The sequence below is a fragment of the Amphiura filiformis genome, chromosome 4, assembly GCF_039555335.1.
Source record: "Amphiura filiformis chromosome 4, Afil_fr2py, whole genome shotgun sequence".
Lineage (NCBI taxonomy): Eukaryota > Metazoa > Echinodermata > Ophiuroidea > Amphilepidida > Amphiuridae > Amphiura > Amphiura filiformis.
The window spans coordinates 35,422,165-35,450,145 of record NC_092631.1 but is presented as its reverse complement, the minus strand read 5'-3'; the positions used below and the strand labels follow the sequence as shown (position 1 = coordinate 35,450,145).

The 27,981-nt window shown below is 35.3% G+C and overlaps 2 protein-coding genes across 3 annotated transcripts in view; one reads left to right on the top strand and one right to left on the bottom strand.

The window, feature by feature from the left end:
• Positions 1–784: 784 nt before the first annotated feature.
• Positions 785–24,092, bottom strand: LOC140150837 (uncharacterized oxidoreductase YccK-like). Of its 2 annotated transcripts, none has more exons than XM_072172980.1 (10): positions 24,014–24,092; positions 20,548–20,671; positions 18,016–18,144; positions 17,405–17,467; positions 13,669–13,806; positions 11,751–11,804; positions 4,825–4,983; positions 3,460–3,690; positions 2,166–2,327; positions 785–1,396 (listed from the first exon to the last, which is right to left on the bottom strand). In XM_072172980.1, the coding sequence occupies exons 3-10, from the start codon at positions 18,130–18,132 to the stop codon at positions 1,301–1,303; spliced, it is 1,020 nt and encodes a 339-aa protein (XP_072029081.1). In that variant the 5' UTR covers positions 18,133–18,144; positions 20,548–20,671; positions 24,014–24,092; the 3' UTR covers positions 785–1,300. The 2 variants fall into 2 exon arrangements, with proteins under 2 accessions (XP_072029081.1, XP_072029080.1); XM_072172979.1 differs by lacking the exon at positions 13,669–13,806 and adding an exon at positions 13,859–13,996 and having other exon boundaries at positions 795–1,396.
• Positions 24,093–24,228: 136 nt separating this feature from the next.
• LOC140150836 (RNA-binding protein 45-like) overlaps positions 24,229–27,981 on the top strand; it is a 39,357-nt gene continuing 35,604 nt past the window's right edge. Inside the window, exon 1 of the mRNA XM_072172978.1 lies at positions 24,229–24,381. Coding sequence (XP_072029079.1) covers positions 24,360–24,381 — 22 coding nt within the window. The 5' untranslated portion in view covers positions 24,229–24,359. The remainder of the gene's footprint in view (positions 24,382–27,981) is intronic.

Below are 27,981 nucleotides of genomic sequence, written 5' to 3'. Positions count from 1 at the left end.
CCTATGAATAGGCCTACATACACAATACGTAAAATCGATTTTGATATCGGCCATGTGCTCTGCTGTGCATGTGGTTTCCCGCAGTGGCGGAAGTTGTATTACGAAGTGCATCCGAACTCCATTTTGAAGCAAATGATTTTGACAAGGCATTGGATTGTTCCAGTTTGCATCCTAAATCCACATTAGACCCCTAATTTTATTTACAAAATCAAAAGATTAGATTATCATAACAACAAAATGGTAATCTTTTGTCGGGTCTAATGTGAAAATTACATTAAAAAAATACAGTTTTTACAGAATTAATTTTCACTTAATTCCAAAAAAAAAATGGCGTATATAAGATTGAAATAAATTATCTACCTTCTATACTAGATCAATTGTGACGCAAGTTGTTTCAAAAATTGTTGTGATAGATGTACAGTTAATATTCATATATTCCATTACCTATCTGATGGTACAGTTTTTACACAGAAAATATTTATTTGAAAAACCTGCCACTCGGCTTTTTCCGGAAAGGTCACAGGGTCGCCGTGACCTGTGCAATAATTACAATTAAAATTTTTCTTATTCTAACAGCAAGAGTTTCTAGAATATATTATGGCGAAATGTGGTGTAGGTGACAAGTAAGATATTTATATTATAGGGGCAAGGACTACAAATACTGCATTGAAAATTCAGCAACTCAAGGCAAGTAGTTATTGATTTATTGATCAAATATTGGTTTTCCTCATTTTTGACTGTAACTCCACAACTGTTGTCTGTGCTGAAATAAAATTTCCAGTGCAGTAGTTGTAGTCCTTGCCCCTTAAGGAGCATGGTCTCATTCCATTATATTTTGTTTGTACAAATGCCACAATTAAATGTTTTGAGATATAAAGTAGTTTTTCTGTCATTTTACCTCATCATTTTCAGTTTGAAATTAATAAAAACCTTCCTTACACTTATTACTAATATGTCACTCGATCTGGTCCATGGGGGCCAAAGGAGACATTTTTGAAAATTGAGTTACTGTAATTATTACATTATACATACAATAGACTATCATTTACTGAAAACACTAAAGGTCTAGCATGCTTGGTTCTTAAGTTATGAAGTTTTTTGATGTCTATTTTCTTATGTATTTTATTGTTTTTTAACTCCATATTTTTACCTTTATCTCAGTTTCAAATTTGCCGCCTTTGGCCCCATGGAACAGATCGTATCACATATATTATTTATCTTACTGTCAAAATGAAGGGACAAAATACAAATTTGATAAGAAATCCTATATTTATTATAGCTTTGATAGGATCAGTACTGTTTAATGCACTCTTGATGTTTCTGCCCACATGTCAGGGTTTGGTCCAAACATATTCTTCAGTTCTTCACTGCATTCACTGAGTTGCTTTTGGATATCCTAAATGACAACAAACAAGACAAAACATCATTACTTCATCAATGGCGGCATCCAGAGGTCAGATGTAAAAAAATGTTATATCCATTTTCCTCAATTTGAGATATTGGCAAATATAACTGGCCAAATATAAAGAAAATAAAAAAAAAACTACCTACAAAGTTTGGTCATATTTTCAACAATTAACTTTGGAACTTTTTTAAAGTAGGATTATGTTGGTTGGTGGCTTTATCTCAAAAAGTTTGAAAATGGCACAGCGTTTATCCTCCCTTTGGAACATCAGCTACAAAAATGTGAGTAACTAGATATATTTATGAACTTTCACTACTCAAACTCAATTGAACTTTCCCGATGAACCCCATACCACTTCCAGAATAATGTATTATAGTATAGTAGTTTGGCAAGACAGATGAATAAATTAATTAAAACACCTCAATTCTTGGCAATAAGTCAGGTTTTTGATAGAGAAACCAGGTTTTATCCAATCTCTCAATCAAAAACCCTGATTTATTGTCAAAAATCAACGATTTGCAATCAAAAAGTCTAGATTTTTTGGCACCAAAAAACATCTTTGTGTGATTGGAAAATCTGATTTCATTACCAAAAAATGGGTTAACCAAGATCAACAAACTTGGATTTTCAATGGAAAATCTTGGAATGACAAGGATACACCATCTTTTTTGATCCAATTACACATTTGGTTTGCCACAGTTCAGTGTTAAACATTATTGTATGAAGTTCAAGTTATTTCATTACAGGAATGATCACTTGCCTGAGAGAGCTGAATAAGTTTGCAGTTCTCTTGGAGTTGTTCTGGTGTCCGACATCCTACAATAACAGAAGCTACACCTTGCTGGGATAACACCCATGATAATGCTGCTGAAGACATAGGGATGTCAGCCTTGTTACATAGCTCACGGATAGCACTGATGGTCTGATGAAATATGGAAAAAGAAATGTATAATATGAGTATACTATGTGAACTCAGCCTGATCGAATGAGCGTTAATCGTATAGCGAATACCGAATACCTTATACTGTATACTTCGATGTGATCGCAGCCTTAGGAATGAATTTAATTTCAACTGGAAAAGCCCAATCTACATATACCGGGTGTCCCAAAAAAAAGGTTACATGTAGATTTTTGAAAATAATCTAAGTTAATGTTAACCAATATAAATATCCTTTTCATGGCATAATCTAAGTACCCTCTACTAGTACCACTGAGAATGTCAAGTTCACAACCTACGTACTTAGTCCGCATTCCACGCATTCCTGAGCAAGCTCTTTACGTGACATAATGCAACACGAGACTCAATATATGACCGTCATAGCCACCGTGCATTTGGCAGGGCACTTGAGTAGGCACAGTCATAGCATGACAGATGCAGTGTTTTAATCTGACATACAAAGAATAAAACTTGTTCAGTTTTATTTCAAGAGTTCAATCATAAATGTAAAAGCAAACAGCAGCGATTTCAAGTCAACAAAATCCAAGCAAGGCCTAAAGGCAAAAGATTGTTATTCATTGCACTGTGTTGATGACAGGAGATACAGCGTGTAGAACTGATTTCGCGAAAACGTGTTCTTCTCTAATGACCACCTTCCTGTATTTGTCACAACCAGTCCACCAAGAGTCAAAAAGCTCTAAAACTGATTTATTTTCAGTGTACAATATTAAATTTTTCAATGTGTTTCTTTTTTGCAATAAGTCCAATAATGAAAAATAAGAGAAATATAAAAAGTAATAAAGAAAAAATCTCAAAACAAAGATGTGCTTGTGTTCAACATGCGTTGTGCGTTATTGTCTTGTTTAGCTATTCTTGACACCCTGTCATCTTGCGCTCATAAGTTAAGTTGCTTTTAAGACACATAATTGAAACTTAGCAAACAGTTACAAGAAGGATTAAAAAATAATATCTGAAAAAATGACATTGTTTTGTTGTACCATCACAAAATGCTGTTCATTTTCTACATGTAACCTTTTTATGGGACACCTTGTATATGTGTAACTGAACTTCATTTTGTTCTCGTTCATAATAATTATTCAGAAAAATGTTGATTCACCTTAAATGTCTCTGTCTCTGCTCCAACTTGCCCATGCCTTGACATAGTTGTACTATCCTTGCTAAAATGCCTGGTGCGACGTCTTCCTTCAGGAACATCGGCTGCTTGGTGAAAGCGACCACTCAAGAGACCCTGCTGGAGTGGGGAGTATGCAAGTACTGAGATATTCCTTTCCTGACAAGCTGGCAGGATCTTAAACTCAATGGGCCTCCACAATAGGTTATATGGAAGCTAAAGTGATTATAAATAAGAAACAAGAACATTTATTGTTGTCTTCCCATGACTATAGAATGCATTGCAAACCACTGAGTACTAACATCATAAAAAGCATTTCGACATAATCAGCACATAGGTCTCCCCCCCCACTTCCAATGTTTTTTTATGATTTTCAAAACTATTCTTGTGACAGTTCTACATGAGATGAGTCTTTCAGGACCCACTTCACAATAATGACATTTTGCACATGAGATACCAAAATTAACTAAAATGTGATGTGATCGAGCAAAATCAGTCAGAAGTCAGATATATTGATTTTCAGATACAGCCAAACAAAGACAATAATTTCTTTTGTTGCATATTGTTTTGGAAACACTTCAACTGTTCATATCTTTGGAACTAAATGTTCAATTTCAATGGGGTTTTCTGCAAAATATAGCTTTGTAAATGCTTTATACAATCATGTAACAAAATGAAAATTGATCATACCACTGGCAGTTATGACTTTGTCAACAGACTATAAAAGAATAGCAGACCTTTCCAAAAATCTAAACTGAAAATTTGTTTCCAAACATAAAAATAAAGAGCAAGAAATACCCAATGCACCCTCTAAAGCTCTTGGAGCTACTAGTCTGAGCTACAGCGTCGTTTTGAACCACTAATCGGTGACTATTTCGTTAAATAATGTACAATAAAAAATACAGCAATAATTTTTTTAAGCCATTTGTTTACATGATTTCATCATCAGAAATATGTCCCAAAATATTGAACAACATTGTACATTGATATTGATGTTACCTCTCATGGACTGCATTATCTTTGTTCCATTGAGTTTCTAAGGGAACAAACCAAAAGATCGATGACGTCCTATAAACGTAATTAGTTTCGTTTCTCAGCCGACCTCCTCCCTCCCTGCCAGAAACGTAATAATGAAATGTTGAAAATTTTGACATAATAATAATAATGACACATTTTTCAGACCGATGTTTTTGTACAAACGTAATCGAGTATTTTACTCCCCCCAGCGAAACTAGTTTCGTTTATAGGACGTCATCGATCTTTTGGTTTGTTCCCTAAGGGTATCTCCTAGTATCAGTTCCCTAATTTCCATGCAGATGAGAAGCATTACGGACCTAAATTCTGGCATACCTGGTTAGAGCATGACACACCTCCTGCATCATAGAAGTCCTTGATGTCCTGTTCACCAAAGTTACAGAATCCATACTGCCTGATACGTCCTAGGGACTGTTGACGCTTCAATTCTGTGATGGTTTCTGTCACATCCTTCATGTTAACTGACCAGTGTACCTGTTCATAAATAAAAACAAATACATTTACAGTGGGAATTCCAATTGAATACCTCAGTGGAAGAAGGGCCCAACTCCAATTTTTTACAAAAATGAGTTAGACCCAGCAGACTGTTTTTCCTTGTGTGTGAAAGATGAGCCAAAATTCACTCTCTAAGTAGTCTTCCATGTACACTTAATCATGGTTTTCATGGAAGAAAGGCCCAACTCCATTGAGTTGGGCCCTTCTTCGACAAATATTGGGTTAAATAGGAATTTTGTTCATCCATGATATCTGCTTTTCACTACAATAAACTTTCTTTCTAACATATTACATGCTGAAACTTATGCAATTAATGGATAATTACCAAATTTCTGTAGCTATTTATAACACATCTGCTTACCGAACTGGCACTTGCAGTATATAAGTGGAAGAAGGGCCGAACTCCAGCTTGTATTAAGACCTGTACCGCTGCCATGGAAACATCATATATACTGCGTCAATAAAGTATCCTTACATTTGGAAAAATAATCACAATTTCCAAACTGGACAATATTGGGGTAAATTTGTTTTTTTGGGCGGGTGCGGCGTGCCGCACCCGCCCTATATTCTCTGACTATTGACCTACTTTTTCACATGCCGCAGTGTTGAGAAAATATTCGTGCGGTTATATCCCAAACACCCACAGAGGTGATAGTTTACTGGCGAGTTTTGTAATTATTACTTGATTTTGATATGTAAGTAATTCGGTAAAGTCGTCATAGGCAGTAATGTGTTCGTATTAAAAGAAATAACAAAAATAATTATTTAAGTAATAGAAATACTATTTGGAAATTGCAGCAAGATTTGCAGATGTTTTTATTTGAACAGTACCAGTTCACCAGTTTTGCTAGTTTTCCTAATCTTTGGGCTTAATTAATAGCATCGTGAAGGTCATATATATCATTTTATACTGTCAGCTTCGGTATGTACTTAAATACAGCTTGTATGTGCATTGTGTTCAGTGTGTACATAGGCTATTTACTTTCCAAATCTTGTGACAAATTGTGCTTGCTGATGCTTGTGTGAGGTATTATAGACAAATTATTAGAATGCATGTGCACCAGTAGAAATGGCCCAGGTTGAATAAAATAAATAAACATATGAATGAATAATTTATTCCCTGGATTATTTTTGTTGGGACAAAATAATGATATAGTTTGACGCTTTGAAATACAGTTATGTTAATCATAATAAAGTTACAAAGTTAAAAAATAATATCGAAATATTGTAAAATCAAACTTTTCCCCTCATAAGTTGTATCAAAACAACATATTGAGGAAATGTACATGACAGATTTTTAAACTTTGATATGGAAAGATACCCCAATGGGGGAATAACAAACAAATAAACGTATAAAGTTAAAAACTCTTTTAACTTTGTTTATACGTTTTGTGTTATTCCCCCATTGGAAATCGATGTTGTGTCATATTTTCCCTGTTTTTAATTGTGAAGACTTACTCATTCTTTCATTTCTCTTGACAATTTTTCATTTGCCCGCCCTATTCCTTTTAAAGGAATTTTTATTAATAGATGCAAGTGACAAACTGGCCTATTCAAAACTCCACAGACTAGACATCTGGTTTGAGAGTGTTGAATGGCTGATTTATGCGTTTGGTTTTAATTAAAAACAAAAGGAACAAAAGAAAACTGAAACAAAAGAACTGACAAATAAAATGAAAGTTATGAAAAGTACAGAGAAGTAAAAACTGAAACAAAAACTGCTTTAAATAACGCTTCATTGAAGAAACTGTGTTGTCTCTTTGTTGCGGCTTGTTGGAATCTTTTTGCGCCTTGTATAGGCCAGTTTGTCACTTTTAAAACTGGACCTTCATCTATTCAATTGCTTGTAACTTTACTTCTTGAGGTCACATTGGATTCAATGTGGTGTCGTAATGTGCAGGATTAGATAGTGCATCTATTAAAAAACAAATTTACCCCAATATTGTTTAGTTTTGAAATTGTGATTATTTTTCCCAGTGTAAGGATACTTTATTGGCGCAGTATATAATAATTTCGAATATATGTAATATTGTATGTTTGTGTATTAAAGGTCCCCTGGAGATGAAAACATTCTGTCTATAAAGCTTTTCCAAATATTAAGTTTTTTCTTAAAGGGAGTCTCCGGCAATCATAACATTATGCCTTATATTTTAGAAAAATAATTATCAAGCACGAATCACATGGTTTTATTTAAAACAAACTCATGTTGACCATAAAAACGAATAAAACCAGTCGGCTCTCAACACGCGATATTCAAAACTCCCGCACCGAAATTGTCTAAGTGCAATAACGTAATGGTTATTTTTGTTCAATTGTCGTCAGCCTTCATTGTATTACTGGGACGTCATTGCACTCGACAATTTCAGCGCCCCGGGAAATTTGAATATCGTGTGTTGAGAGACGGATGTTTTTATTCGTTTTATGGTCACTATGAGTTTATTTTAAATAAAACCATGTAATTCGTGCTTGATAATTGAAGTTGAAGTTGAAATGAAATACCTTTACTTGAAATTTAATAGCGTAAAAGAACTTTTGAATTATTGTATTATTGTAATAGAAGAGAATTAATTTAAGACAACAAAGGAAGCATGGGCTATTCAAATTGAAATCCATACGCCTCTGTAGAAGACATGACCTTATTCTCCCACACAGGGGTGTAGACTTCAAATGGGATTACCTGAATGGGTGCCTCGATTTGAATTTCACTCTCCATAGAGGGTGTATGGGCATCAATTGGAACTTGAGAAACTATCAATGAAATGTTCTTACTTCAAATAGCACAAAGAGTAGAACTTGCAAAGGATTGGGGATGGGGTAACCAAGATTTTGCAGATAACACATAATATTGGTTACTATTGTGCATTTTTTAAGTGTCTTGAAATTAAATAGATCAAACCTTCTAGCGTTGCTCACACTGTGTGTATAAATGATTGGTGCTATATCAATTTCCCTAGATGCATCAAGCATAGCTATTTGGACCAAGTGATTGATGTGGTTTTTGATGTGCCGGTACTCAGATGTAGCTAGGATGCACAATGTATATATATATAAGGACAGAACAAAGTACAATAATTGCAATCAAGAAACTTGAGATGTTTTTGAGAAATTTGAGAAATTGTTTTTTAAACCAAATCATGCCACATGTGTGTGTTAAAGATAGTTTATATAATTTTCAGCAAAATAGCATGACCTCAGTAGCATAGCTACCCAAAGATTGATTGAGTTTATTTAAATTAACAATATTGCACTTATTTTTATACATTGCGAAAATATGTTGCAAATATACATGGATCTTTAAAAAGAGTTTGCATAATAAATAATAATAATACTGTCAGTTCTAAATATAAATATTGTCAAGACAGGATCACCCATAAATATATAGGCCCTAATAACTGATTGAAAATGGGGTCCTTGACAAGGTGCAGAAATTGAAAAAGGGAAAGAGTGAACATAATTAAATGTAGTTCAGCTATGTTTATTACAATTTGCATTATAACTTGTATTGTAACAAACATCGTTGAACATTTAATTCTGTTCACACACTTTTATTCATTATTATGTGAGGCCAAAAAGAAAAGAAAGTATGTCTCAGACACATTTGGCAAAAAAGCTAATTGCTATGCGTTTTTTTATTTTTAAGAAAATGAGCTATGCGATATGCGATATATATATTTTTTTACAGTTAAGGCACAATATTTACGTACTTTTTGATATTCAAATACAGAAACATAGTAACATACATACACAATGAATAGTTTTGTTTGACTCTTACAATCATATCGAAATGTTTACAAAAAAACAACAACCAAACTGCCAAAAAAAGACAAAATTGGATCGCTATACGATACTGAAAAATATGTTTTTCAAAATGAACATTATGGGCAACAAAAAAAAGAGAGAGAAAAAAAGAATTTTACGACCAACGCGTAGCGCTAAATTGGAGTTCACATAGCAATGCGCGCGGGTGTCTGAGACATACTTTCTTTTTTTCTTGACCTGATGTGACATGGGATTCTTCACTTTTATCATCTGAAATTGAAGAAAAATAAAATATTAAATATCATAAAAACAAAATGAAATTATTCTACAACTGGTGAATTATGCATACTTATTATAGAAAATGACTGATGCAGTTTCCAAAAATCAATTTGTTTTTTAATTACATTTGGGAGTGAATTCCATTTATTGCACCGTAGTTATACAATTTATTCAAATTTAGTTCAAAACCAGGGTTAAAATACTTGTAAATGAAGCAATTAAAATGTTTCAACATTTGAACTGCTTCATTTATTTGCTGCACTGACAATAATTTTATTTAGGCATTTTGTACTGACAAAATTGATTCAGGCATTAAAATGCTAAAATAAATTTTTTTCAGTACAGCTGCAAAAGTGGAAACCTACTGGTATATTTTGTTACGGTCACTAACCCTAACACGGACCAGAAGGTAGAGAAGGAACAAAAAAAGAAAGAAGATGAACAGGGATTTGACCCTGGGACCACTCGGGTGCCATGCACACGATCACCAACCTCATGCCACCCTGGATTTGCTGGCCCGGCCAGCCATTCGTGTGTATACATGTAGCCTTTCAACAAGGCTTTGTTTGGAGCTCTGCAGTGGGAGCACCATCTATCTTTATATTGTACTAAATCATAATGTCTCAGCTAGCTGAGTAAATGTGGGCAATCACTAAAACAGGAAAAAATCACTGAACAGGTAACCTATTGTCTGTCCAATTAACTTAGACACCCAGTTTTTGATACTTATTTGAAAATATATCCACTTTCAAAGAAAGTCATGAAAGAAAAGTGTTAACATTCGCCGAGACCTAACGGGATTTTTGTGTTTCCAAAGCATTGAGTGAGAGTTTACCAGAAATTCTATTGAAATTGGAAGGTTTTTCTCAACACTTCAAAAATAATCCGGTAGAAGTTGGGTACCACTATTTTGGAAGGTGTCATTATACAGATTTGTAGGTAGGCCTATTGTGATTTTGGATAGTGAATGGATGAAAAGTAAATTAATTATACTCCTCACCAAAAACATTTTATAAAAATGAAAAATATAATTCAGCTCATAAAATGCAGACAGTGTTTCTAATTGGCATATTTATTCTTAGTGTATTAACTCAGTGATCGCAGCTGTCCCTCAACCAATTACAACAATTCGGCGCGGTATTTGAATCTTGTTCTGTGCATGCTTTTGGCTTGGCGCAATTCCAAGAAAATACAAATTGTATGCCCTATGAATGTTCTGATGTTATTGGTGAGGAGTACGAGGGGGTATCCAAAAGTTTTTGACATCATCCAGAAGTGAAAGAGCTATACCGATGAAACTTTGTCAGTGTAATCACCGGTCCTTATGTACATTATGGTCCAAAAATGGTCTCATAAGTATGTTTACTTTTTTTACAGGTGGCGCTAGATGGGCAGTAGGCGCATAACCTGCAAGATGGTGAAAATTGAGGCATGCAGCGTGATTAAGTTCCTGCATTTGAAGGGTTAGGCCTACAATGCTCATAAAATCTATGATGAAATGAAAGCAATCTACGGTGATGATTGCCCATCATATGGCACTATTGCTTTTTGAAAAAGGAATTTCCAAACTGGCCACATGTCCCTCACAGATGAACCAAGAAGTGGACGTCCATCACTTACGGATGATGCGGCCACAGTGAAAAAATTCAAGAAAGTGGAGGATCTTATCATGAAAAGGTTATGCGCCTACTTCCCATCTAGCGCTACCTGTGAAGAAAGTAAACATACTTATGAGACCATTTTTGGACCATAATGTACATAAGGACCAGTGATTACACTGTCAAAATTTCCTCGGTATAGCTCTTTCACTTCTGGGTGATGTCAAAAACTTTTGGATACCCCCTCGTATAATTCACAATACACTCCAGACGCATAGTAACTTGCCCTATCATTTGTTATAATGCACCAACTGAAATTATTGATTGGCTCCAAACAAAGGATTTGAACCAGTGTCCTTCACCAAAATCATGGCACAGCGCAGTCCATTCAATCAAATATTGTCATTAACCTATTTGATCGTAGTGTATTTGTTATGCGTGTGAGACGACCTCTCGCGGTAGATTGCAAACATGATTTTGTTGAATGCATTTGAGTAGACCGCCATTATTGTGAATTAGTAAAATGATCAAAGAAAAAAGGGTGGCATCACTGATCAATATGCATGATTACAATGTTCAAACACCCCTTACTGTACATAGATTATCCCATCAAAAGTTTCAAGTCATTAGGAATATTCGGCTGGACCCAGATATCTTGCTGTAAATCGGTCAAAATTGAATAAAAGTAGACAAGGAAGAATATTTTTTCATCGCTTTACTAATAATTTCTGTTAGGTCTGACCGTGTTTAGCAACTTTTCTTTCATGACTTTTTGCCAAAGTAAAAACTTTTCGAAATATATCTTAAAAACCGGGTGTCTAAGTTATTTGGACAGACAATAATACTCCCGGGCTAATACTATGGCGATTTATATTGTACAGTTTTTCCACTTCTTCCTCTTTTGTACCTGTGACCCGTCCATGTGTACCTTTTTGTCCTCCTTTCTCTTTTGGCTTGGCTCTGTGTCGAACACTCTCTATAATTAGTATTATGATATCTAAATTCTACTAGGACTAGGCAAACATTCAAGTGGTCCCCCATTTCAACAAACCAATATGGCAGATTGTGCCTTCTCCAATCTTATTTCTTTGGTCCCATTTCTTTACATACCTGGTATAGATCAATGTAGTCTGTTTGTAGTGCCTGCAGACTGTCAGTCAAAGCCTGTGATTGGTTAAAACACATGAGAAATAAAATTAACATGTTATTAACATAATAAATGTTACCGAAGTATAAGAGCATTTATAGTGTCATATACCAGACGGAGGAAGTCCTCATTTGGTCTATGCACTGGTGCTCGCCTTTTCACCACCAGGTCAATGATCGTGGGTTTGAGTCTCAGCAGGACTAAGTGACTGGATGTTAGTGCAGGATACTTGAATGAATTATGGCTGAGCAGGCTGTGAGTCCTGTGACAATAATTATGGCAGGGGTGGTCCCTGTGTTTAGCACCAGGTAGACTCACTCATTGAAAAGAGTTAATAAATAAAAATTCTCTTTAAAAGGGAAAGCCAGCCTCAATGTAGAAGAGGTCTTGTAATTAGTTTTGGTCAATGTGAAAGGCATTTTTAGGATCACGGCTTACATCCATGTTACATGACAGTCCACCAAACCATCAACGATGAGAACATGTACACTGAAACTGCAGAAAACATTAACTACTAATCTCCTGTCAACTCTTTACTTCATTATTGTTCATTATTATTAATTCATTAGTGTTCTCCAAATTGTTCTGTTCTGGGGTTTATGCCTTGTATCAAGGACCTGAAGGGGAGGAGGAGGGGGGAGCTTATTCACTGAGGTTTAAATGCATTAGTGTCATAGACCATATGGGAAAGTCCTCTTTTGGTCTATGCACTATAAGCACAGTCGCTTTTTACCACCAGGTTATCAATGATCGTAGGTTTGAGTCTCGGCAAGCCAGAATGACTGGCAGATTTTGAAGCTACATGTACTGGTAGGGAATTCCAAATGCTTGCAGAGTATGGGAGAAATGATCATCTGAGACCAAGTTGGACCTTTTACTTTTCACAGCAAGGTCATGTGATCTGATGGAGTCAATTGTGTGAAGCTCTGTGAGTAGCTGGCGCAAACTGCTAAAGTTTGTTCGGCTTATATAAGGCGGAACTTATTTGGCTTTTGTTACTGCGCTCATCAATAAAGTGCCAAATCACGCTCGCGTAAATTCACATAAGAGTGCGCCAGTCACGCATTGCGTGCACGCCATTCTATATCAATACACAATGTTATGAGTCTTATTTTTTCCGCCTTTTATAAGCTGAACAAACTTTAGCCCCCTTGATATGACAAAAATCCTTGCACCACTGCAAATGCCAAATTTTGGGGACTCAGTTTTTAAATTTGAAAAAATGCATGGTTTGAATATAATATGTCCCATACACATCCCAAAAAGTAATTATCCCCCTTCATTCAAACAAGGAATAACTCAAAATCTATGCTTCCAATTTAAAAACTGAAATACCAAAAAGAAGCCCAGTTTTATTTTGCAAACATTGATGCCTCCTTTGTCTTAAGTTGCCCCTAAACCCATTGAAAATGTTGCTTTTGTTGCATGAATGCCTGTTCGTCACTGGTCACAGTGGGTCACTGACTTATATCTTTTTAGCTATCCAGATAATGAGCTATCAAAATTCGCATACCTAAAATAGGATTCATTTTGCTATTTCAGTTTTAAAATTGGATGCATAGATTTTGAGTTATTGCCTCATAATAAGGGGGGGGGGGGGTAATAATTACTTTTTGGGATTTTGGTGTTTATATGATGAGAGTGCAACAAGCAGGAAATTATGTGAATTTGAACTCTCATACTGCGCATTTCTATACCATTTTAAATACATATCCTAAAACGGTGCGCCAATAATTATTTGCCCTTATAAATAATTGATTTAAACAGGAATAGAACTGAAGATAAGTCATGTAGATATAGAAACTATAGTGCAATGTGAAATAGATAGATTTGCTCATGATTTGCTCATGAATATTTATGAGGTGTAATCATACAACCTACAGTTTGTATATCCAGTGCATCATATGGGATGCTTCCACTTTTACTATTATACCCAAACTTGCTAGCAACCACAACATCTCTTCGTCTACCACTAAGACACTGCCCAAGAACTTGTTCAGATTTGTGACGTCCATAACCCTGTATAGAAGAACAGTAAACAAAGTCATCAATCGGGGTGTGTGATTCTTACTTTCTCAATATCTGTGGCTGAGTACTGTATTGCTTGTGCACCTTTATGTAGGCCATATTTGGATCCAATGATGACATCTTTACGTCGGCCTGCTAAACATCTGCTTAAAACTACTTCCGAACCATGGTTGCCATATGCCTGAATTGTCAGAAACAAAACACAACATTTATGAAATCACAGTTGAGCTGATAAACAACTGGATAACATAAATTACTACAGACAGATAGTTAGAAACACACATAATCAGGTTTGTAAGTAAAACAAATCATAGAATTTGCACAATAATTGCAAACTAAGTTCAAACCTAAGGGGTATGTTGTGCAGTAGATCACTAAAGTAACTGTGGCCTCAACAATAAATGTACCTATACCTCGTACATATTTCACTTACATATGCTGTCTTCCTGACCTGATGAGGGGGACACAGTGTTTTTCGGCAATTTTGCTATTGGATAATGGATATTCTATATTTTCAACCCCCAGCCTCTATGACGCTACTGGCATGACTCAGAAAAATTATTTTTCAGCAAAGTTTAAGGAAGAGTTTCAAACAGGCCTCAAAATTTTCGAAAACTATGCACTAAAGAATGCTTTGGAATTGAGCGGCATCAAGGCCAAGTCTAAGTAGAGTCCGAAGTTCTCCGTTTTGTAAATGTTAAATTCTGTGTTGTTTTCCGTTTTCTAAAGATAACCATTCATTCATTCATTCATTCATTCACATTAAATTTACCCACTTTAAGGAAATCCAATTTTTTTCATATTACAAACACTGAAGAAAAACGTAAACAGTATATTTCTATCTAGACACACTAATCCAAAATGGCCATTCACATGCAAAATCACCGGCATAGCCAAAGAAAAAGGTCATGAAACTGCAAATATATGAAGGCAAGTTATGATTAGTTTGAAGTAAATTTCAGTGAAATATTAAATATTTAATCAGTTTGTGTCTTTTGTTGAATGTACATTGGAAATTAGATCCGAATAAGCTGAAATTTTGCCTGTTGTTGCAAAATCCCATTTTCCGTTTTCTACTTCAAATTCCGTGAAATTTCTCTGTTTTCCATAAAATGGAAAACTTCGGGCTCTAGTCTAAGGGCATGGCCTTCATGGCCTCTGTGAATTTCAAGGCTTGATCTCTAAATTTAAGTTTCTAAGTGTCAAATACAAACAAAAAATGTCACTCTATCAAGCAACATGAGGAGAACTTGTCAAGCATCAATTGATATATCTTCCCTGACTTATTAACTTATATTTTTTGTCTGAAAATTATCAAAATATTTTATATCACTCATACATAAATTCTAGACAGTTCATTGGTTGATTACCATTTGCTACCATTTGCCATTTTTACTATCACCCACTCCGTGTGATAGTCTTTACCATCATGTGCTTTGCCGTAGTGCGCCTGCGTCAAGCCGTGCGCTGACTCTGGGCCTCGCCGATTTAGTTATGGGGTGGACCCCAAAATGTGAAGTATATCACCGCAAAACATGGTGTTATGTTGATGAATAAATGTATTTCCTACCTTAAATAGTATTTTAGTAATAGAATTTATGCATGAGTGATATAAAACAAATATTAACTGTCTTAAATTTGTGTAATGGTGAAATATAATCACTTTCGGTGAAAGATGCATTGTTCCATTCCACTCGCCGTTCGGCTCGTGGAATGGAACAATCCATCTTTCACCTCGTGATTATATTTTCTCACCATTACACTCATAGACAGTTAATATTTGTATAATATCAGATAGCAAAGATATACTCAAATATGCTGATGAGTGCTAAATGTATGACAAAACATTGAGGATTTTTATGAGTACATTTGTGACATGATCTGGTCCATTGGGGCCAAAGGAGGCATTTTTGACAATTGAGTTACTATAACAATTACCTTATACAAACATTAGGCTATCATATACTGAAAACACCAAAGGTCTAGCATACTTGGTTCTAAAGGTATGAAGTTTCATGATGCCTATTGTCTTATGTATTTTGTTGTTTTTTACTCCATATTTTTGCCTTAATCTCAGTTTCAAATTTGCCGCCTTTGGCCCCCATGGACCAGATTGTGTCACATATATACACACCCACCTGCAGCTTGCTAACTTCATACAAGTCCCCAATCCCAATGAAACACTTCCCAGTCTACTATTAGAGTCTCAGCAATTTTTAAGCAATAAGTAATATTAAGTAGGGGAGATTGGGGTTAGTTGGAACACTGGGTAAGTTGAAACATTGTATTTTTTTCTGACACAAAAATTAATTTGGTAAAATACTGGCACCTAGTAATAGGTATTAGTAAGGGTCATCCACCAAATTAGCAACAGCACTGATGCCCCACCAGTGTTGGCTTGGGAAAGGAATATCTGTTTTTGACTTGCTGACTAATTTTATACCCCTCAGAAAAGATCGTTATCTCCATGTTGTTTGAAGATTCAGGGATTATTTTTGAGTATCATAAGCACTAGTAGTAAGTCCCAGAATAATGTTAAATAAAAGTTTTATTGTATTTCTTATTTTGTGTAATGAACTTTGAAATGTAAAAATAGGCATCGGGGTTAGTTGAAACTTTTGAGGTGGGGTTAGTGAAAATCGCATAGAAAAATATGGTTAAAAATTTGACTTTTTAAAAATTTGTAACATGTTTACCATTTCTTCAATATTGCTTTAATATGGTTAAAAAGCAATAATACAAGCAAAAAGTGCACACAGAAAGTACCTTTTATAATATTTTAGGCTCTCATATTTTTGTCCATGGTGACACTCGTCACCTTGTGTCCAAAGTATTGACCCGCGCTCCCACATATTTATTTATTCATTTTTTCACACTGATTGTATGTTAAAGGGTGCCTTCAAGGGAAGTATAACCCTAACAACACAATAATAATTATTTTGAAATTTTTACAAGCCATGTTTCAACTAACTTACCCTATGTTTCAACTTACCCCAGGGGTGGGGTTAGTTAAACTACCCCTTTTCAAATTTTCAAATTGGATTATATGAATAATCATAAGCAGGTCCAATAAAATTTAAGGCTGTATTTGTAGCATGTATGTATATGTTTATACTGATATGGTTAGTGTTTCTTGAAAGTAATCGGTTTGCGTTAAAAAGACGATTTTGTGAAAAATGTTTCAACTAACCCCAATCTCCCCTACTCTGTTGACTCAACATTGAAATTTTGCAGAAAAAATATCATACCCATCATAATGGGCTATTCCATTTAAAATCCACACAACCCCTGTGGAATATTTTGGAAATATCTTCCGCAGGGGGAGTATGAATTCCAAATGGAATTAACACATTAGCAGCTCCATTTGAAAGTCACCCTCCCTCAGGGGAAGATTCAGATAGAATCTTTCTCAGAGAGTGTATGAAATTCAAATGAAGCTGCATGGAGCTGCCTAAATTGTGCTCATTCCATTTGAAATTCATACTCCCCCTGTGGCGGATATTTCCAAAATCTTACACAGGGGTAGTGTGGATTTTAAATGGAATAGCCCAATGTGCAGCTTAATATTATGATCACACTCTAAACTTACCTCAGCCGTGTCAAAGAAATTAACACCCAACTCGATAGCCTTGTCAACAATGGACTTGGATACCTAAAAATAAATTTAAGAAAAAATTTCACAGAACATGATACAAATATACTTATAATATTAAAATAATAATAGAATATTATCTGTTTGGACCACAATGTTGATTTTATTTTCAATTCAGGCTTGCAGGAGGAATTATTTTAAGCTTGTTTCACGAAAAAAACAAATTGGCCAACTAAAAATGGGCTATTCCACTTAAAGTCCACACTCCCTCGTGGAAGATTTTGGAAAAATCGCAATTCCATAGGGGGGTATGAATTTCAAACGGACCTAGCACATTATTAAACAAACTCCCTCTGAAATTCGATCACCATCCCTCTGTGGAAGATTCTCTTTGAAACTTTCTCAGAGGGTGTATGAAATTCAAATGGAGTTGCATAATGCATCAAATCCATTTTAAATACATACTCCCCGATATGGATTTGAATGGAATTGCCTAACAGGCTTATTGTTTGTGAATCAGAGAAATGCATCGTTTTCAGGAAACCTTTCTCTGCAGAATATCTATGTGAGCCTATCCTTTTAAAATTGAAAAAGAATTAACCTCGTACCTGTTCTTGTTGAGCTGGCCATGTCTCATCTGCTTTGCCACCATTAAACTGCCAACACCCAATGCAGATAGGAGACACTTGAAGGTCACTGCTACCAAGCTGAACTCTATTCATCATGCAATCAGTTTGCTGTGGGAAGATGATCAACATAAACTTATTATATTCCTAATATTCTGGATTCACTCTGATGGTCTTAAAAGAGCGCAGATTACTACGATACAGACCATGTATCAACAGTCATAGTCCCTGTGCATTGTATGCTGTGAATTCTTGCATATTCATGAGGGCCAATTGTTCCATTGTGCCGTGTCTAACAATCACGCCAGCGTTGCGTGCCTTCACATATGCAATAGAGCTTTGCGTGCCTTTGCGATCACACAATAGACCGTAAAAATATATGTGGTAAGTGCGTAGCAGTTTTGCCTCTCGCATTTCATGGAACAATCGGCCCTCATCTCAACAAAATGTAAGTTAAGATTTTGTTTTTATCTCCATTGGATTTTTTTTTCTTTTGATTGTATACAGTATAGGCCTACATCATCACTCAGTATGCCAGTGACCATCCTTTATTGTTATGCATAGTCGTGCTAAAAGTCGATCAATGCATGTTGAAATCAGCATAATTCAGATATACACCTTTTTGCTTTGAAATTAATTTTCTCGGTCAAATAAAAAACAATATTTTTTTTTTTTTTCAGTAATGTCAGATCAAAACATGCCACTTGGATATACCTTTTTTAAAACAAATCCTGGTGTTAAGGAGGCTGTGTACTCTCAGACATGCATGTAGTAAAAGTCAATAACTTTGTAATTATTCGCGCAAGACATATAAAAGTATACATTTTTATGAAGGCAATTGCAAGACATCAATAAATCTTAATATAAATACAGATTTGGGGTAAAAACAACAATATGAAGAAAATGACAAAAAAGCGAGTTTTTTGGCAATATTTGTTAGGTACATCATAACAAAAAACACTCTTTCCAAAATATTTTATTTTGTTTTTAGCTCAATCTTGAGGCTCCATTCCAAAAACGTTTTTTTAATTTTTTTGATATTGGCCTTATTTTTTGAGATATTGACCATATAAGGCATCAAAATGAACTTTTTAAAATTCACAAACGCCTATTTGTACAAAATGATGCCTAAAGTCGGAAATAGACCAAAATATAAAAAAATGAGAAAACCGTTTCTTGAGTTGATCATGCTTTTTATGATGATCATATTTGCTTACCTATAGATGCTGTATTTATTGAGTTATCGTGTACCTAAATCGTCATTTTACCAAGAAAATGAACATTGAAATAATGGCCGTTGAAGTTTAAAGTGGTCACATTTTGCACTTCCATCGAATCTTGCAGGAGAATGCGGCAGTTTTTATTTTTCTACCTTACATTACATAAACATCGGGTAAATCCACATCCCCTTAAGAAGTTTGAGCGAAATCCATTCATAACTTGATATTTAAATCGGGAGAAAGAACTTGAAAAACCCACATTTTATCAGCTAAAACGGAGCCATTTGACCACTAGGTTTTTGTGCTTCCGTGGTGTTTCCATAAGATGCACCGCGCATGCAGATAAGCGTCGGCGTATCGTAAGCGTAAGTGTCGTTAACAAATTGCGCGCGATCATAGCGCGATGCGTTGTTCTTGTGCGTGTACCCTGCTGGTACAACAAAGATTTTCTTTCCTTTTCAATTTCAAACACGAGTGGAATAGTGAAATAAGATCCTTAAAATATTGCAGTTGGAGTTTACAAATCTGGATTTTCATTCCTTGTATTGATAAAAAACATAACAAAGTACAAACATATCAAAAAAACTCAATTTTGCAAAAGAAACAATGTCTAGAGTACACAGCTGCCTTAAATGTAAGATCTTTGATTTTTATAGGCCTCAACTTTGCATGTGAGATTTTTTTGGAATTAACTTTTAAGCATTTCAAACTAATATGGTTCGTTATAAGAGTTTTCCCACCTATAAAAGGCACATTCTGTGGGTCTATATATTATAGTTATGTCAGAATATCCATTTTGATTTCACCTTTTTTCACTTGTGACTGCCAAAATGTCCAACTCTGTACTTCATTTCTAATATAACCAGCAGAAATAATTGATATTTCTATTGTGGTTTGCAAAATCATCCATCCATTGGTACATTTGCGAGATATCTCTTTCGGTCAATGCCACATGTAATAAATTTATATAGCGCCAAGTAAAATAAATAACATGTATTGTCCCCGCCCTCACCCATTTTTGGATATATTTTCAAATATTTTTGTTATTTTTCTTGTTTTCTCCCATTACTTTGTTTCTGAAATTGTTGTAATGAAAACTGTTTTCAGAAAACACATAAGAAGTTTTTGGTTATCAGTTATAAACACATTGCAAACACTTTCTTCAAGCTAGGGGTAGGGCTTTGATGGGCCTATATTATATTTATAATATATAACACCATACTTCTACCCACTAGGGTATTATCAGCAACACTTCAAAAATCAGCTATGAATGACATATTAAAACTTTACTTACCAATACCAGGGATACCAATACTCGATCTTCATTCACCTGTGGTTACAGTCTATGCAGTAACAATTCAGGCACAAAAGGTGGTTGGGCTCCAATATCTGTGTGCAGAGTTGATATAAGGCCGCATCTGGAATAAAGCGCATGTATACACACAATATACTATTATTAGTCTATTTACAGGACCTACTAATAAATAATTATTATCTCCAATCAATCTGACTATGAATGTATATAAACTAGGCTACTGCTTAACCCGGGGGGGGCACTCATATAAAAAGTTGTAAGCATGCGTGTGAACAAAAACGCGGAATAAGCTTTTTCTACTGCAACGCGGGCCCGTGTTAAGGGTCTCAAAATCATTGATTACAGCAAATAAAGGTGTCTTTTTGACACCATGTGTCCGTGCTAAGGGTAGTTAAATCCAATCACATTCTTACCCCCGTTCAAGTGAATAATGATAACTGAGCACCAAATCCAGTTAGGAAGTATCCAGTTGGAGTAATCTCAATAATAAAGGAAATAAGAAACCTTGAAAGTTGATATCTGTTACTTTTTTCTTCAAAATTGATCATGCATCATTGCTGGGTTGTATTTTAATCCACTTATAACTTTGTCCTTGTTAAGGGTATGGTTAGCAAACCATTATCCTTGTTAAGGGTCATTTTGAAGACACAATGGTTGTCCTTGTTTAAGGGTGCTTTTCTGAAAGTGCATTCACACACATGCTTACAACTTTTATATTTGAGTGCCCCCGGCTGCTTAAGTTTTAATTAGCACTCATTTATAACAAAACAAAGGCCTATGATTGACTTGGTGATAGTAATTTTTTTACAACAAGTTACTTACTCACCAATGTCTTTTATTGCTAAACTTGATAAGGAGAAGTCCTTCTGTAAGAATATCCCTTTAAAATAACAATTTGGTTGAAATTTGTTGCCAAAAATGATGTATAAATGTTTTAATTCCACCACATAAATTCTTCTGATCAAACTTGCCACCATTTTCATTTGGCAAACTGCAGCATGTAGGCCTTTATGTACAGCATGATTGTAGCCTAATAATCTGTATCAAGGCTTTATTTAAAAAACAATTTATGATGCACTTCACCGACCATGTGCTTTTCAATACACTGGTAACAGAGATTTCTATACTCACTGAAAGAGCTTGGCTTAGGTCTACCATGCAGGGGTACTGGGGTAACATTAACCCCCGATCAGGGGTGAATGACCCCCTAAATTTAAAAAATATTAATTTTCACCCTCCATATTGGGAATATGTGCAAGCTTCAGGGGTGAACTCTGACCCTCTACTTTTGGACCTTACTCCTACACCTGACTACACTGCAAAATATTTTTCACCCCCCAAGATTTAATTTTCACCCCATGTATTTGGATTTTCTGCATGCCATATGGAAACCTTTTTAGTGAAAAGGGCCCTATCAAAATTGGCCTGAACGCACAGGTCACGCATAGTGAACACAGATCGATACTGTCAACGAAGCACTGAAATCAATGATACTATCGGTCGAATTTTTTATTTTGACATACGACTCGTTTATCGCTATTTTAACCACTTTATATTGTGTTTTATTGCAAACAAATACACACCTTTATTCTGTATTACTTATTTTACAATACTGTGGTTACAGAATAATAAAAAAATTAAAAATTTATTTACAATTTGGCCACAAATACGATAGAATCTACACGAACTTTGCGACGAAGCTTGTCCATGTTATGCACAATATAGCTCACTTAACCTCTTCAGCGGGTTGTTTGTTTACTTTCTGATCGATTGGCTTTGCGCATTCAGTGCGTCGAAATGTTTAGGTCTGTGCAAAAGACTAGGATATGACGGCCTGATGACTAGATTTCAGTCGGACTTCGAATTCACGATGTTTTCTTTCTTGAACACACGCGAGTCTTAATCTGAAGCCACCAAAATTAATGTTACATCAATGGAAAGCGGTCACTTTGAAGAAATTTCCTCAAGAGATCCAAGTGATTAGATGGCGCTGTTTATTTTTCTGGTGAATAGAAGCTGACAAGAAGCTCCCGATTTGTCAAGAAACGCTTGAAACTCACACTGAAATTTTCATGATTTTTGACTAAAATAAAAAGTTTACCGGTACCCCTAGATACGCGAGTCTAAACAAGTTTCGTGCATGTTTTTTTTTTTTAAATCAAAAGATCACAGTATTAGCTCCATGTAACTAGCAGATCCAGGTTATATCACTACAAATTATGTTTCGGTGGCAAGAGATGTAAAAAAAGACCCGATTTTAGCCCGTGTTTCTATAGGAGTTCAAGCGTGGAATAGCTCGGAAAATCTTAGTTCCCCAAAGGTTTCGATATGTCGGGAGTGAAAAACACGGAAAAACAACCCCCGACTTCGGGCCTTAATGCTACCCCTGCTACTACATGTATGTGTATAAATGTTTGGTGTTGGCCAATCAAATTATGACATGCTGTCATCTAGACTCAAGGATATGGAAAAATGTTGCCTGGTCATGCAACACATAAACACATTATGGATGGGGAAGAACAGCCTAATCTATTATGTGTTTGGTCAAATTGACTTCTTGTAATATTATTTGCTCCACATGAGGGGTTTAGCACTGACACTTGGGTGCAATATATGGAAACATTTATCAGTCTACAAAATATAAACATTCTGAGACATGAATTTGACAAACTGGGAATTGGTTTTTGCTTGACAAAGTAAGTAAAACATTTGGGATCATATTTTTCAAAAATGGAATAAGGGGTTTCAATGTATTTTGAAAATGATGGTTTTGTGTGAATTTTCATAATGGGTGCAGTTATCTTTGTTTTGAAAGATGTGTATTTTTGACAGCTCCTCCAGGTTATCTGTGTACACTGTCTTTGTATAGATTAGCTGGACACATCACACATGAAGTGTGATGTGTCCAGACTGGATATAGACTAGTGCCGTACTATTACACTGACTTTCGTATTCGGCGAGGAGGACGATTTCGACCTCCTGGTTTGTTTACAAACAGAGAGGTAGACAAAAGACCGTTCTGCTTGTCCAAACACTCAAGTATCAGAAGGATGGTCCACAATTAGCGTGATTCACGTAACATGAATAGATTAAAAAGCTGTCACATAGAACCATGTGCTTCTATTGTCCAATTTGCCATCAAGATTTCATATGGAAACAGTTCAGACCCAGAACAGGATCATGTCAGACCGGGATGTCAGAAATGAATATTTTGTTCTCTGGTTCTGATTATTCGGACTAGATAGACAATGACTTTGGATTCATGGATTTGAGTTTAAACTCCCCCGGTTTGAAGTGTTATATATTTCTCTTTTCGTGAATCCGAGGAAGAGAAAACTGTACCTATATTTCCATATACATTAAGTGTCATATCCGACAGCAATTTAGGAACGTTAAAGACTAAAAAGAGACACAAAGATTAAAAAATATCCCGGAAAATACTCACCAAATAAATCTAGCAGCTGACACCCAAAGGTAAACACAGCTCTGCCCACAATGACACCGCAGCCTGTGTGTAGACTCTGTTACTAACACTCTAGCGTCTCAACCCTATATCCAATGCACAACAACGTTGAATTCGGAATGTGTTGTAGAGGTGGAAAACAAAGGACAAGTTCGAGGGTCAACGCACTTTTGGCGTCCATCTTCATTTCTTGCGAAAATTTTGCAGATTGACCTGTAGAACGCCGGCTCATCTTGCAACGATTTATCTTCTTCTCTAAGGTTATTTTAACTCATCTAGCAAGCTGAAGCGAGACGAAATTTCCCGCTCGTGTTCTAGCACGTTTAGAATGTCAAGGGATTACGGAGAATGTAAGTAAAATGATCATTTAGTACATCACTGACACTGTACAAATAAATAGATCTGTTTAGACTGCGGAACTCAGTCTTCATGATAGTCGTCATTTATCATTTGGTCGTTATATGACTATCAGGGAGAGACTGAGTGGTTATGCAATGTACACGGAGGTGCATCCTTTATTGTTGGTTACCGGTTTTTAATTCATCTTCGTTAGCAATTACGCACACTTACTATTGTACTGAAAATTGTCTCTAGTCGTATATGAGGTGATTACGGTTTCTTCTTGTTGATTCCATATTGTAGGTAACCTAGGCAAACCTTAGTTAACACATTTACTAGTCAGCGAATTACATGAGACCGGGCCCCAACACAATGCATATTTACATAGAAATTTGAATTTTTTTCGAGAATAGGTGGGTGAAGGAAACCTACATAAATATGTTTTCTATACTTCACTTGACCCAAATATATGATTTTTATGGTGATAATCAAGTCGCACATGGAATTTTAGAGGATTTTGATAGCAGTTCCATTAAAAAAGCTGCCATCGCCATGAGACTAAGATCTAGAAACACCCCGAAATGCCGTTTTGGGGAATTTTGCTAGCTGAATCTTTTTGATGAAAGTCAATCTTTGACAAGATGTAACTTTGCTACGGAAAGTGCTATGAAAAAAAAGGTTTTCAGTTTTGGCTTAGTTTACTCAAGGCCAAGGGCTTTAATTTGATATATAAAACGATGCAATTTGATGGCAAATTTGAATTCACCTAGGATACCTACATATTGAAATCAGATGATTATTTCTTACACATTTACCTGAAATCGGTGAGCACACCGAATTTTTCACTCGCAGCAGTCGTCCATGTTTATCGCAAGAATGCAATATGGGAAGGAGGGGAAGTTAGGACTAATTCCACTCGGCTATAGGGGAGGTAATTGACTTGATTGACAAATCACCCAGACGGTGAGGGTGATCCCGGGCGATCCCATCACCTCATTCATTTCAAAGTTTAGCATACCTATTAAGAAGTGGTAGAGTCCACAGAGACCCGGATTGAACATGACCCCTCAGTGTTGAATTATTTGGCAGCTTCGCCGAACACTGCGATCACGGCAAAAATATGAAACTACAAATTTGTGTTTGAACAGAAAGGATTCCGCAGATAAGGCCAAGTAAAAAAATATGTTAGTTTCTCGTCCTCGCGCGCATGCGTTTTGGCTGCCGCATCCAAAAAAGTTTTATTTTTTTTATTTTAATTTTTGTTAAAAAAACCAAAAAAACATCTTTTTTAAAGAGTATTCTTGTTTCATTTCACTTGTCTCCCGATCGCGATCTTTACCGACTTTCAAAGCGTAGTTTGCACGACACTACTTGTTACCAGTGTTGGAATTAGTATGTATCGCATCGCATTTTGCGACTCATTTCTGTAGTATTGCTATTCAATTTGTATACTGTATCGCTAAAAATGCTACACAAAAAAAACGGCATGTCATGATGTTGTAATTTTCTAGGTTCAAATTGCATTATAATGCACATCATTTTCAAAGCAACTGAACCCCTAAAATGCCAAATTATGGCCTAATTTACTTCAATATTTAATATAATGCAGTAATACTGCTTTGTGAAGTAAAATTTTAACAAGAAACAAGGCCGTGAGATCGGGAAATCCCGGCGGTGGCCACACCGCTGTTTGAGGGCGGCAGACAGGTTACGCGAAAACGCTGCACAGCGGTCGTTTTGTCGCAAAACATAAACCGCGTTTGAGCACAATTTTATCCTGTACCGGCTTACTAAAAATGCTCTGTCTCAAAATTGACGGGAATCAGAACATTAAAAATTGCACAATATGACTGATAAGCAATTATTTTAGCAGATAATCGAGAAATTTTAAGTAATTAAAAGTTAATTAAGACTTATTTGCGTGGTTCGTTTTGCCCCAATTTTCGTGATATTGCTCTGAAAACACAATGTTTTAAAGTACTTTTTGAAAATTTTTGAGATTTTCTGTGTTGAAGTGAAATATTGCAGTTTGATATTCACAGATGTCCTTTTCTAAAACCACAAACCGGATGTTGTTACTAGGTGTTTCCTTTTTGTTATACATTTTCTAAAAACACCCTTTTTTGTTTTTAAACTTTACGCTGCTTTTCAGCCCGATACGCGCGAGCCTATAATCGAATAGCACAAGTCAATGCGAGTATAATAGGCCTATGCTTATTTTTAATGGAAAACGCACAGGCCTAGGTTTTATTTTGTTATTAGAATAAATAGCTTTAATTAGTTCTACATTTATTGTTTGTTTGATGTGATAATAAATTAACACCAACATACTTTTGAACATCAATAGGCCTAGTACTAGGTGTTAGTTTTGTGTAATAAATCGTCTAAAAACGTTTTTTTGTTTTTGTTTTGTTTTTTGCACGAAAGCGCTTAGATGCCCGCCATGGGGATAGGGCTACAACACAGGAATCAAAGTAAATTTTAAGATTCTTTTATGTCTCTTTATACATACGTATACATGGTATAATAATAAACATGCATCACATTGGTTTTTTGTTTTTGTTTTTGACGTTATTTTATTTTAATATTAGCCTAAATTTGTATTTTTAATTATTTACTATCAAACAAGTGCAAAATGTTTAAGAAAAATTACTTAATTGAGTCATAATTATAAGGTCACAATAAAAAATACTTTGCAGGCATAGCCTATGAAAGTAACAGTTATTTCTTATTATTATTTCAATTTGAGACTTTTTGCATAAGTTCAACAATACTTCATGAGTTCTGGAAAGATGAAGAAAGTTTAAATCTCCAAAAGAGTACATTAATATTAAAAGATCATTTAAGGCCTATCAAGGCGCTGGGCCGCGCCGTACAGTCCCGGTAATTAATGCAGAATGTTAATTTGTCCCTGCTTAATATTTATAGCAGCTTTTTGGTTAGTTGTTTGTTTGTTGATGTTGGGTTACTTTTTAGCTGTAGGGCTATATAGGCCTAGGGGCCTACAGTTGTTTTCTTCCTCAGCATACCTATATTATTAATTAGGCCTACTTTCTCTTCTTTTCTTTTCTTTTTTATCATTTTCCTGTCTTTCTCTGCATTGCACCTTTATTTTACTTTATTTTTAATGCACCTTGCTTTTATATACTTTATTATAATGCTAAAATCCTGCCAGTCGTCTTGTATGATTTATTTTCATATTTCTTTTATCCTTCCATATAGGCCTATCTGCAGTGGCGTAGCCAGGATTTTAGAACCGAGGGGGCACAACTTGTAAATGTACCGACGGAAATATTTTTTTGCCAACGGAAGTTGTGATTTGTTGACCCAATTTTTTTTTCATGGTTTGAAAAAGTGAAGAGCAAAAAAAAAAAAAAAAAAAAGAAAAAGAATATTAGGCGGTATAACAGCATAAAAACCACGCAATTTTTATGTATAATTAACAATTTTTCTTAATTTTTTTTACAATTCTCCCCTTTTTCCGGTCACCCTGGGTAAAAAATTTGTGATATTTTACAGGCATCGGAGAATGATAATCCATGAAAAAACCTGAAATGTTTGAAGAAAAAGCGCGGGAAATTAAGCTAAAAGGCGAAAAACTGGTTGAAATT

Coding starts and splice junctions, on each gene's coding strand:
- LOC140150837 (XM_072172980.1), bottom strand. CDS start 18,132: ATGATGAATAGAGTTCAGCTTGGTAGCAGTGACCTTCAAGTGTCTCCT. Junction 13,807..17,404: donor ATTTCTTTGACACGGCTGAG/GTAAGTTTAGAG, acceptor TCTTCTATACAG/GGTTATGGACGTCACAAATC. Junction 3,691..4,824: donor GTGTGTCATGCTCTAACCAG/GTATGCCAGAAT, acceptor TAATCACTTTAG/CTTCCATATAACCTATTGTG.